The sequence below is a fragment of the Hyalella azteca genome, unplaced genomic scaffold (assembly GCF_000764305.2).
Source record: "Hyalella azteca isolate HAZT.00-mixed unplaced genomic scaffold, Hazt_2.0.2 contig11854, whole genome shotgun sequence".
NCBI classification, from domain to species: domain Eukaryota; kingdom Metazoa; phylum Arthropoda; class Malacostraca; order Amphipoda; family Hyalellidae; genus Hyalella; species Hyalella azteca.
The window spans coordinates 20,617-32,422 of NW_025941836.1; the positions used below are offsets into that span (position 1 = coordinate 20,617).

The 11,806-nt window shown below is 36.2% G+C and overlaps 1 protein-coding gene across 1 annotated transcript in view; it reads right to left on the reverse strand.

Moving 5' to 3' along the window:
* Positions 1–3,610: 3,610 nt before the first annotated feature.
* Positions 3,611–11,806, reverse strand: part of LOC108681922 — a 61,002-nt gene continuing 52,806 nt past the window's right edge. Inside the window, exons 5-6 of the mRNA XM_018171003.2 lie at positions 7,843–8,083; positions 3,611–5,206 (exon numbers count right to left, since the gene is read on the reverse strand). Of these exons, the coding sequence (XP_018026492.1) occupies positions 5,112–5,206; positions 7,843–8,083 (336 nt within the window). The 3' untranslated portion in view covers positions 3,611–5,111. The remainder of the gene's footprint in view (positions 5,207–7,842; positions 8,084–11,806) is intronic.

Below are 11,806 nucleotides of genomic sequence, written 5' to 3' on the forward strand. Positions count from 1 at the left end.
CATGCTTAATTAATAAGAACGATCAATTAATAACAATATTAAAAGTAGTTATTAGGATTTCTTAAGCTGCAAACAGGGCCCTCTATTCATATTTACAAAAATTAGCGCGGATTCGAATATTACAGTGAAGAGGTGAGATCAGAGAAAGAAATATTTTCAGTGCACTGTATTTCGGTTTTCATGTTCATAACCGCGTATCTAAGTCGTTACGCTGACCGTTGGTTACAATGAACCTCTACATTCTGCGATCAGTAAACATCGGCAAAGCCTAAATCCTGATTGGCTGATTGATTGCGATTAACTGAAATCCTGATTCTATTATAAAATCACAATTCACGTCTCAAGTCCAAAATGTTAGAATGGAAGTTCTCGATTACAAGGTTGAAAAAATTATGCTGACATCAAGGTTTGTAGATCAGGAACCATTGAGCTTGCCAATCGCTGACGTGAATCTCGATTTTTTTTAATTGTGCAATTGAAGTTTTACGGTAAAACGGAACATGAAAATAATCTAATGATATTGTAGCGGACCAACTCCTGGCCGCGCTTTTTTGAAACAGCTGGAGTTCAAAATGCGAATTTGTACCATTCTCGGAATTAACCGCTAACAAACCGTTAGCCGGACTTTTTGCCTAACTATCTTCGTTTTGACCTTCTTCGGACTTATTCGGACAGATGAACTTTTGATGTTTAATAATCCATCTGCATCGAGCTGAGTCGGTCTCAAGATACGCTCCAATCTTAAAATATGACTTTCTGCTATGAAATATTCTTTTGAGTTCCTTTGTCATCAACGTATCGCAGGGCAGCGAGCAGCGGAGCAGGTTCATTGAAGCATTTTTACTGTACTGTCTACCCTAAAATTGAAAATTTTTACTTTTTCGGTTTTTATACTAATTTTAAAGCTGACATTCTGCCCTATCCAACGGTACCACTGCCATCTCTCTACGTTGATTTATGATTTCACGACATTTCATGAAAGGGGGACTATTTTTTGATTTTACATATGTGTACCAAGTTTCAAAGTGATCCGTCTGTAAATAGCCGAGATAATTTTTGGGGCAGACGCTCCCCTTAAACAAAAGAAGGGCAAAGGATATACTTGCGAAATATTGGGAAATTTTTGCTAGAATTTCATGTCAACTTCCACATAAAATTCCAAGACATCTTCATATTCCATATTCCACATAAGATTATTCCATCTTTATGATAAGCTGCGATGCCCATGGCTAGATTTTTGGTCATCTTCAGAGTGTGTGCATCCATCTTCATCCTAAGATCAAGTCATGTTCACAATATAACTGCGAACGTTTCTCGTTAAAGTTCAAGTGATCTTCAGTCTGTGAAGCTAGGCAAGTATTCGCTCTAAGGTCGCTGTGCGACGCGACCCGCGGTCTAATTGTTTGCATCTCATTAAGCTTGGAAGTCCGTTTGTTTTAATCATACTAAATAAAAGTAAATGAAAGTCCTGTTCTTGAGACTTCACATTCATATTTGTGCAATGTGATAAATGGCTATGACGCTTTTAAAGGTAATATCTCAGCTCCAAGTAATCAGTGTACTTCCATATAGGGTAACATGGGGCAGCGAGCCCACTGCGGGTCACGGGCCCATAGCGGGTTTCTCGCTAAGTATGGCAGATATTGGTCCGTGTTCTCTATAAACAAAACAAAGAACCACCTCGTATCAATTAAAACTTCATCAAAAATTTAGTTTTAAAAAAGTGGGGGGCGCGCTGCCCCACGTTACCCTACTATCGAATCCGGTGAATGATCTGACTAATGTGTAAGCCTATTATTTAACCGACAGGTCACTATAGGGGGAAAATCTGTCGTTATTTATTATTTATGATTCCTTCATTATTATAATATACAATAGAATTTTACCTTCGTTCTTAGGATTCCTTAACGCGAATCGTTGGTAATTATTTCTTGGGGTAATTTAAATATAGTGGTATCGTGTTCTAATTTTTTCGAATCCATTTGTGTAGTTTGGTCGCGAATTGTTCCTCGGAAAGGTAAAGGAAAGGGTTTAAAAATTCTCATTTATTATTTAAAAAAAGCTTTAGCTAAGGCAAAAATTAATTGGCGCTGTAAAATATGTACTGATTTTTCGATGCCGGTAGCCCGGATTCTTTTGATTTTCATTAGAGTTGACGACTTTTGTGTTCTATCTCGCTCGAAGAACGAGATGCGGTTAATTCGAAAAAAATTTCGTCTACAAAACGCCAATAATTTCTGGCGCTTTAGTTTAGGAAATAACGTGTCGTTGATGACACAAGATAATTTATTTGTAATGAATGTCTTCATGGGTATTATATGAACGTACTTAATAATCTTGGGGCCTCAGTTTATAACTTATTCGTTGACGATAATTTAATTATTTAATTATTATTAATAATCTAATTCAGTCGAAGACTTGGTAGCAGAAAACGGTAATAAAATGTCTGAGTATTGAAAACTATATGTACGTTATGTCAAAGTGTGAGTCATGAAATATTCGGCTCCGATTTTCATAAAAAATTTTTAACTAATGACTTCTACAAAGTTGTTTAAACCTGTCAAATACTAGTTAATTGAAAATTTCTGAGTCGTATTAGCTAACATTGCCAACAAATACCGCAAATTTCTTATGCCTCAGTAAATATCGGCTGAAATATCCGAAATAATTATATTTCATTCATAAAATAATTGGTCAAGCTCATACTGTGAACATGCAACTGGCAGACTTGCCTGATGAATGATGCGATAAATCCGAAAAATTCTCATCCTCTATTTGTGGGCGCATACGTGTCATATTTTTCGAACTTTTCCATGTTTTTCTTGAAAGCAATCAAGATAAATTTTTAAACAACATCTGTAACTAAACTGTAACTGAAATTCCTGCTCAGAGTTCCGTAATATCACTAAGAAAAAGCCTACAATCCATGCAGGCTCCCAAGTCATAAATGAACTTCAGCTAAGTCAGCCAGCGAGGCGCCGCTTGATTAAAGCGCCATCTAAAAATACCAGGCTCCTCGCATTTGGGACGCCATTATTGTGGCTCCTCCTGCATAGAATTAGCGACGGTTGCTGGCCTGGTCGACCTGTAAACAAGTTCTCTTATCAGCCCCTAAGTTTGGCCGCCATTAAGGTTGTTACTATGATGATGGGTCATTAATTGAAATCCCGAGATCTCGCTCTGAACCCATAAGGATGTATAGAAGATGTAGCGCCAAATAAACGATGATAACGAGCAAAGATTCAATAAGTTATTACGCTATGAAAGTAACGATACCTTGCATAAATTGAAATTTTTAGAGCCATGAAGGACGTGATGCCAAGCATCGACCATTCACCAACACTCAGATCGTTTATGATGAAAAGCATATGACAATGCCCCAGCTCTCATGAAAATTTGATCCAACTGCACGATCAGTTTTATGTTTGTGGAAGAACTTCTACTGCAAATATTTTACCAATTAATACAGTTCAGCATTCAAGGTCACACGTAAAAAAAAGGGGTTCCTAAGTCCATGAGATGAACTCGACAGCTTGAAGGCACCTTTCATCGTTAGAATTTTCTATCTGTGCGGGGTACAATTTGAAAAACTTTGTTCGTTATTGAATAATTTTATTAACATTGCATAAGGAAAACACGTCAAGGTGGGCCTTTGTATTACTAAAATTACATTCTGTACAAAGAGATCATATTAAACTACTTTCTAAATATTATATGAAGTAATGTTCATTGTAGAGACTAATTTTAACCTCAATATTTTTTATTCCGTTATTTTTCCCTGTGCCACGAATATTTGCCCTATTTCACCAACAAGTATTTCTCAGCATCGAAATACTGTTACAATTTTTGGTAACAGCGCTTGCAGAAAAATACAATTTTCCTTTTCTTTTCCGTAAATAATATATTTTTGTCCAACGGATAAGGCTTTGACCTCAGACAAAAAGCTCTTTGTATTCTTTTCGGTCAAGACAAACAAAGAAGTTCACGGTTAAAAACACGAAGATCCACAAGGACATCCTCAAAGAAAACTGTGACCTCAGGAATTTATTATTCATTTTGACGAAGAAAACATGCATTCTGGATTTCAGAGCACCTATTTTTCTTGTTACAGGTCTCGGTGTTCACAAAGAGGAGAATTCGACACAGGAAATTTGAACGCGAGGTCTTATCAATGTATGCGTTGAATTTTTTAGATGATATTTAAATTCACAAAGCGACCAATACCTACGGAATTGCTAGAAATTCGGTAGTTTTAGTTTCACAGTAACCATTACTTCAAAGGCTTTGTGAAACAGTTTCTAATTGATCTTTTCTGTAAAAATCACAAAATTTCTATATATATTTCTTATTCAAATTTGAAAGGAAGCTATTAATTCTTTGCCGGATAAAAAATTCTTCGAGTTTTTATTAAATCGTAAAATCGAAGCAGTGGCGCATTTGCGAAAGAAGATATGTAGCCCCAATTCTTACGGGAAGCATTTTCTCAAAATTGCCACGGCAGACGATGCCTGGGCTGATCAGTAGATCTGCGGGGTTACATAATTTTTAATGTTGTTTATGCGCTCTCCTTGACCTTTGTTCACAGATAATTGAATAGGAGTTCTGAGAATATGATATGTTAACAATAATGCCTCAAGTGATTTTGGAAAGTTGTTGTCAACATTCACGAATCGCCAGTTTACAAAATTAATATCATCGTCGCCAGTTTTAAACCTGAGGTATTGGGATCAACTGGTGACAAATTTCAGACAATTCATATTTTAAAGTTAGAGACTCTCAGAAGAGATTCCCAATTACTTTGCACCCAATCAAATTCATCTTAGGTATAAGGATTCATTTACGTTTCAAAAATACATTATCAACGCTCTGTTAAAACTGCGACCGAAAGACAATAACGTACTTATGTGAAAAGTTGAAATTTCATGAACTGTGATCAAAAGAGAAGCAGCCTAAAGAGGAATTCTGAGTTTGAATGAATTTTTTATACATATATACTGTTTAAATGCTACACTGAACACAGTGCACAAGTGTTCACTACACTGAACACATTGCACTAGTGTTCACTACACTGAACATGGCTGGTCCAATTCTCGACGGTGGTGGCAGCTCTGTTATGGCCTCTGCAGAGCAGTCAGCGCCGGCACCAGCCACAACAAAGGGGCGCCCGCCATGGTCTTTGTGTGTGTTTTAGGACCTGCCATCTCGCCTGCATAAACACGTCACATATTAATTAGTTCATCGTCAGTTGTGGGACGTGGCAGTTGTGGGACGTATCAGTTGTGGAGACGTGGCAGTTGTGGGGACGTGTTAGTTGTGGGACGTGTCAGTTGTGGGGACGTGTCAGTTGTGGGGACGTGTCAGTTGTGGGGACGTGACAGTTGTGGGGACGTGTCAGTTGTGGGGACGTGTCAGTTGTGGGGACGTGTCAGTTGTGGGGACGTGACAGTTGTGGGGACGTGTCAGTTGTGGGGACGTGACAGTTGTGGGGACGTGTCAGTTGTGGGGACGTGACAGTTGTGGGGACGTGTTAGTTGTGGGGACGTGGCAGTTGTGGGGACGTGTTAGTTGTGGGGACGTGGAAGTTGTGGGGACGTGGCAGTTGTGGGGAAGGGACTTTGCATGTATAATTTAAATTCGTCGTCGTCGTCGTCGTTCAGCTGCCTGAAATATATGATTGGCGGAAATAAAAATATGAAAATAAATAATAAATATAAATATATGGTGGAAATAAAAATACTATTGCAAAATACATAGGTTTGAAAAATTAATGATGTTCATGGCAGTAGAATTAAAATTCTAAAATGGGAATTTGGTACATCACAATATTTTTACATGATGTATTCTCCATTCAGTAAAATAAATTCAAGTGAGTTTTTAATTTTTACTTAATTTTAATTTATTTTCACTCGGACAAGTAAATATAATGGTAGGGATACAATCGAACTCATTTATTCTGTAACAAATCAGATGACAATCTTCATCCTAACAACTGTGCTCAAATTTATGGTGAATGCCCTCTAAAGTTGAGCACTTGAGAAACGACTTTCGTGCGTGTATGATATGAAACTTTCGTGCGTGTATGATATGAAACTTTCGTGCGTGTATGATATGAAACTTTCGTGCGTGTATGATATGAAACTTTCGTGTGTGCATGACATGAAGGTTTCGTGCGTGTATGATATGAAACTTTATTGCGTGTATGATATGAAAGTTTCTTGCGTGTATGATATGAAGCTTTTGTGCGTGTATGACATGAAACTTTCATGCGTGTATGATATGAAACTTTCATGCGTGTATGATATGAAACTTTCGTGCATTTTCGTATTAAAGCTACGCGTCATTTGTTGAGAAAAAATAATGACGGTGGATGAGTTTTATGAACAAATTTTGCCTAATTAACATAAATAGTGGGCTTTTGAAAAGATCATAAAGCTCGCTATTCATGCCGAGAGGGAGGGGGAGTGAAGGACTACATTGCAAAATGAACTGTCAAAAAAGTTCCAAATATTTAAGGAAATAATTTAATCTCCATGATATTGATTTGGAAAGGATTGCACTGTTGAATCCATTTTCATGTAAATTTTCATAATATTCCACAATTGCATTTTTCTTCACTGATTTATTCAAATTTCAGGAATCGAACATTCATATGTACGGTCAAGCAAGAAAAAAACGATCAGTATAAAAATGTGCCTTGCTCGGCACTGTGAGATTTTTTAAATAAATGTTGAATTAGGATTAAATAATATACATTTAAAAATTACTTTTTAAAGACAACACTTCCAAAGAATCCAGTATCTCCAATCTTACCGATGTACAATGAATTTCTCGTCTAATTTTTGAAAATTAAAAAAATTTACTTTTCAATTTTTTTAATATAGGTATATATATTTTTTTAATATATAAATTTCTTTCAAAATTATTTATTCTGTTAATTGATTCATGCATTGCCTCTGATTTCACACAAGTATGCAAATTTTCAGATCAAGTAGACACGTAAAAGTGTGTCAAATATCAGTTATAAGATTTGTAGCTGACAAAATTACTTTTTCAATTTTTTAATACTGAAAAAAAAATTTTTTACTTTTTAAAATCATTTATTTTGACATTTGATTCATGCATTGTTTCCAACTTTAAACAAGTATGCAAAATTTCAGATCGATAGAATAAGTAGAAGTGTGTTAAATTTTGATTACAAGATTTGTAGCAGACAGACAGACAGACAAACAAGAAGTGAAGTTAAAGAGAAGTGTTGTAAAAAGGGGCTATATTTTCTGTCAAAAAAAAAAAAACACAAACAAATAACACATGATTGTTCATTAGCCAATTACAGAGCAAGCGTTCTGTCTCATATATGTCAAAATTTTATTCTGATTTCCTCTTGGCAAAATATTCTTTTGATTTTGAGCTAGGGAAATATATTAAACGAATTGATTTTCTTACTACTGTCGAAATGCAATCATTTTGATAAATAAAAACACCTCGATTATGATCTCGGACTTTTGTTAAAAGCTCAAATCTTGATCAAGATAATAACGAATATCCAGGAAAGAAAATAACCAAACAAGATTATCTGTACGGTGTAGAATGCTGAAGGCGCAAAACCAATAGAGTCAAGACTTTAAAACGTGTCCTTCGATTGATGTTGAAAAAAATATCTTTCTCGTTTACAAGACCAGTTTCCACACCTGCACAAAATGGGATGCTGCGTTGTTATTAGCTACATGATAAGCTACTGACATATGCCGGCGAAACTGCATTATTAGTTTAAAAGAATCAGTATAGACTATAGAGTATTTGGGAGTGCAAGCAAGAATAGATACCTCGTCTCTAACCACACACCCGAGGCGATCGGCGCACTGTCCCTTGCTTGCATCACGGGCATGTTGTACTCGAGATGACCCTCAGCAACATGTTCCCTCGTCTTGCTGGAGAGTGAGGGTATCCTGGCGGTGCAGCGGAACACCATGCGGCCCCTCACGAAGTGTTCGGGCCCCACTACCACCTGCAGAGAGACCTTCGTCTGCTCCAGCCCTTCTGCGTCAACTTCTGGCTGCAGTTGCGTCAAAAACTCTGGTAGGACCTGAGAGAAAGAATAAAATGATAGCGAGACTTTGCTTAAGAACAGGTTAAAATAATATAGACTTCCGTAAAAAGCGGAAAAAGACAGCAAGGAGTGAATTTAAAAGTTTAGAGTGATTGCAGGCGATAAAAATCTAGAAATGATAGCAGGACTTGCGGTAAAAATAGAAAAAAGTAAAAAAGAATCTGTTAGAACGAGATTTCTGATGGCCGGACCTGCACAGAAGAAACAAAATGATGACGTTCGTTGAAACGCAAAGGCAGGACTGGCGGTGAAACAAATAAATTCTATGAAGGATCTACGGCCAAAAAAAAGCATGAATTCAGGACCTTCAGAGAAAAGCTTTCAACGAAGAATCTGCGACGAGTTCTAAATTGAAAAATTAAAATTAATTAAAGAAAACCCAGATTAAAAATAGGACAAACAAATAGACAACAGCTTTCACCTTGAAGTATTTGAAACACGTATAAAGGAAATGCAACGGTTTGAAAAGTTTAACTAATTGATTTATCAACCGAATCATTGAATCACAATACGAAAAAATTATTTAATTGACTTTTTAGAATCCAGAAACAGGAGCAGCCACGGGTTGAAATGTCTTCAATACATTATTGCTATTTTATATTTTTGCTTAGACCAAAATTCAGCTATCAAATTCGACGGCAAGAAAGCATGGATACTGCAATATCAGCGAATAACTTGTAAATAACATAATAACGAGTTGCAGAAGCTTTGCCAATTAAGTTCAACTCTTCTGAATAAAAAAAACGAACTCGAAATTCTTTCGAGATATTTCCCTTTAGCAAAGTAATAATCAGAGCTAACTCGGCGTTGTGGATATTGGATAGGTAATTTCGGATGAATAATATTTGCAAGTACCTGATTGAAGAATAGCATGCGTTTAAAAATTACTTTTTAAAGACAACACTTCTAAAGAATCCAGTGTCTCCGATATAACACATACAATGAATTTTTAATTTTATTATCAAATATTAGAAAAATTAATTTTTAATTTTATTTTTAAACTAAAAAAAATTACATTTTTCGAAATTATTTATTCTATCAATTGATTCATGCATTGCCTCCGACTTTACGCAAGTGTGCAAAATTTCAGATCGATTGGAGAGGTAGAAGTGTGTTAAATATTGATTATAAGATTTGTAGTAGACCAACAAACAAACAAGAAGTGAAGTTAAAGAGAAGTGTTGTAACAATGCTTCCTTCCACACAATTTCGTGAAGCGATCAGTTTCTGTCATCATTCAAGTGTGGTTCATGGACAGCCAAATCATTGACTCCTAAAAATCAAGCTGTGGTGAGAGTGTTGCAGTTGAGGTAACTTAAGGCAAAGATCATTCCGAGGAGCCATAAATTCTGGTGACGCATCTAAGGTGGATTCTGGCTTGACTTTCTGGGGTAAATCTAGCTATATTTTGCCATTAACGTCCTCAAGTAAATTTACTGCCTTAGAACTGCGCCTACAAATAATCCACGGTGGCTTAATTTTTTACCAAGACTCATTACTTTAAATTACATGTACTGTATTCTTGACAGTTGCGTCGTCGAATGTTAGGTGAACGCATATTTTAAGCTTACAATTGTTTAGCACTAAGAAACAATATGTAATAATTTGTTTAAGTGTACATGATCCGTTATCACGAAGTCCCGAATCAGCTGTTATCAGGCTTATCTTGAAACCTGCAGACTGATTATCTCTGATGACGTAAAAGTATCGGGTTTGTCATGAGGAGCTCTTGCTTGGAGAACACATTCGCTGTCTTCGCAAACCTTCCCACCATTGTTCGAGCCTCTTAATTGAATTTACCCTCGTGACTGAAATGAATGTTCTCTATTGAATGGATAATCTCTATTGTATAACGTGCTAAGGGAATATTTGTTCTGTATTGAATAAATGTCCTCTTTCGAATATATTTCGTGCATTGAATTCATCGCTTCAATTAAATTAATATTAGTTTTCAATTGAATGTTATAATTGTGTGACTTTTTATTGCCTGCTGACATCGTCACTTGCTGACATCGGTACTTGCTGACATCTTTACTTGCTGACATCATCACTTGCTGACATCGTCACTTGCTGTCATCGTCACTTGCTGACATCTTCACTTGCTGACATCTTACTTGCTGACATCTTCACTTGCTGACATCTTCACTTGCTGACATCGTCACTTGCTGACATCGTCACTTGCTGACATCACAGTTACTTGCTGACATCTTCACTTGCTGACATCGTCACTTGCTGACATCGTCACTTGCTGACATCGTCACTTGCTGACATCGTCACTTGCTGACATCGTCACTTGCTGACATCATCACTTGCTGAGATCGTCATCTTCTGACGTGCAACGCCAGCACTCCGGCACCCCAAACATATCGAAGAAACTTTTGATTCAGTTGCATTTCGAAATACGTCTTGACGGATCGAATTTTCTGGGTATATTTTTTATTTATTTTTTTTTATTTTACCATACATTTTCGTTGCTAGGGAAATTGAAGAAATGGTTTCATGCAGAATATTTTTTTACATTACCATCTTCACTAAATAAAGTTCAAAATAATAATTGGAAATGAAAGTTTAATAAATTGTGCGTCTCTTACAATGGACATCACTACTTTGGAGGCGAGATGTGGCTGAATTATTGAAAACTCAAACATTCATCATTTTTTACGCCATAAGTTCAAATTTGACTTTATGATGAAAAAATGATGGAATTCGAAACTCATTATTCGCCTCACCGCCTTCGAAACTCTCCAGAAAGAATAGAAGCTCGAATGTTTTCCTCAAATGCAAATTACTTCACAGAACTTTTAAACTCAAGACAAGAGCAAAGAACTGAGGTTCTGCTCATTTTTTTTTTTTGCTTATGTGTTTTTTACTCGAAATTGTGATTCATTCGAGGAATTTTCATTTTTTTATATTGAGTAGTTAGTAACGTAGAAGTTATCTAATAATCTGATTTAGCTTTACGAGTGGGTAACTTAACTGTCTAGTTCGATGACAATAAGTTTCGCTTTAGAAAATTAACTGGAAAGGTAAGCCATGCCCAGTATTTACATGTGTTAGAGCTTATGGTCATTTTGCTAAATATACTAGCCACCTAACATTAAATTATACCCATTTCTCTTTAAAATTAATCCACGTTTCATGCCAATTTAGGAGTTTATGATCAATTATTTGCCAGTCATCATTATCAGCTGATTCATTGACAAGCTACTAAATGCCTCATCATCAAAGTGCCAAATAATTCCAGCTATTATCATTTATATTGTTTGTGGCCTCACCGTACCTTCAATGATGACATGTTAGTGAGAATAGTTCAAACTATTGATAGTATTATACGTGAATATAACAATTCAGAGAATAGCTATTTTAGAGAATATTTGTTTCTGAATAGTTTTATTCAGAGGATATAATTAATCAGAGAATAGTTATATCCTCTGCACATTTAACTGTCCAGTGTTGCGAAATTTTAATTCATTATTCATTTAGAATAGAATAGTCTGAAAAGAATAGAAGTGTCGGCGTTGAAGAAATAGGCCCTTGGCCTGTTGCCGATTCTTGAACTTTTCGTGACTTGATTCACAAGGGATCTGGCCTTTGGAACCCGATCTTTCCATAGCTGACGATTGATTGAGATAGCTGCTGGACTTATTGCCTGGTCCGTAATTTGCTAGGCATTTTAAGACTGAACATATGCTCCTGCAT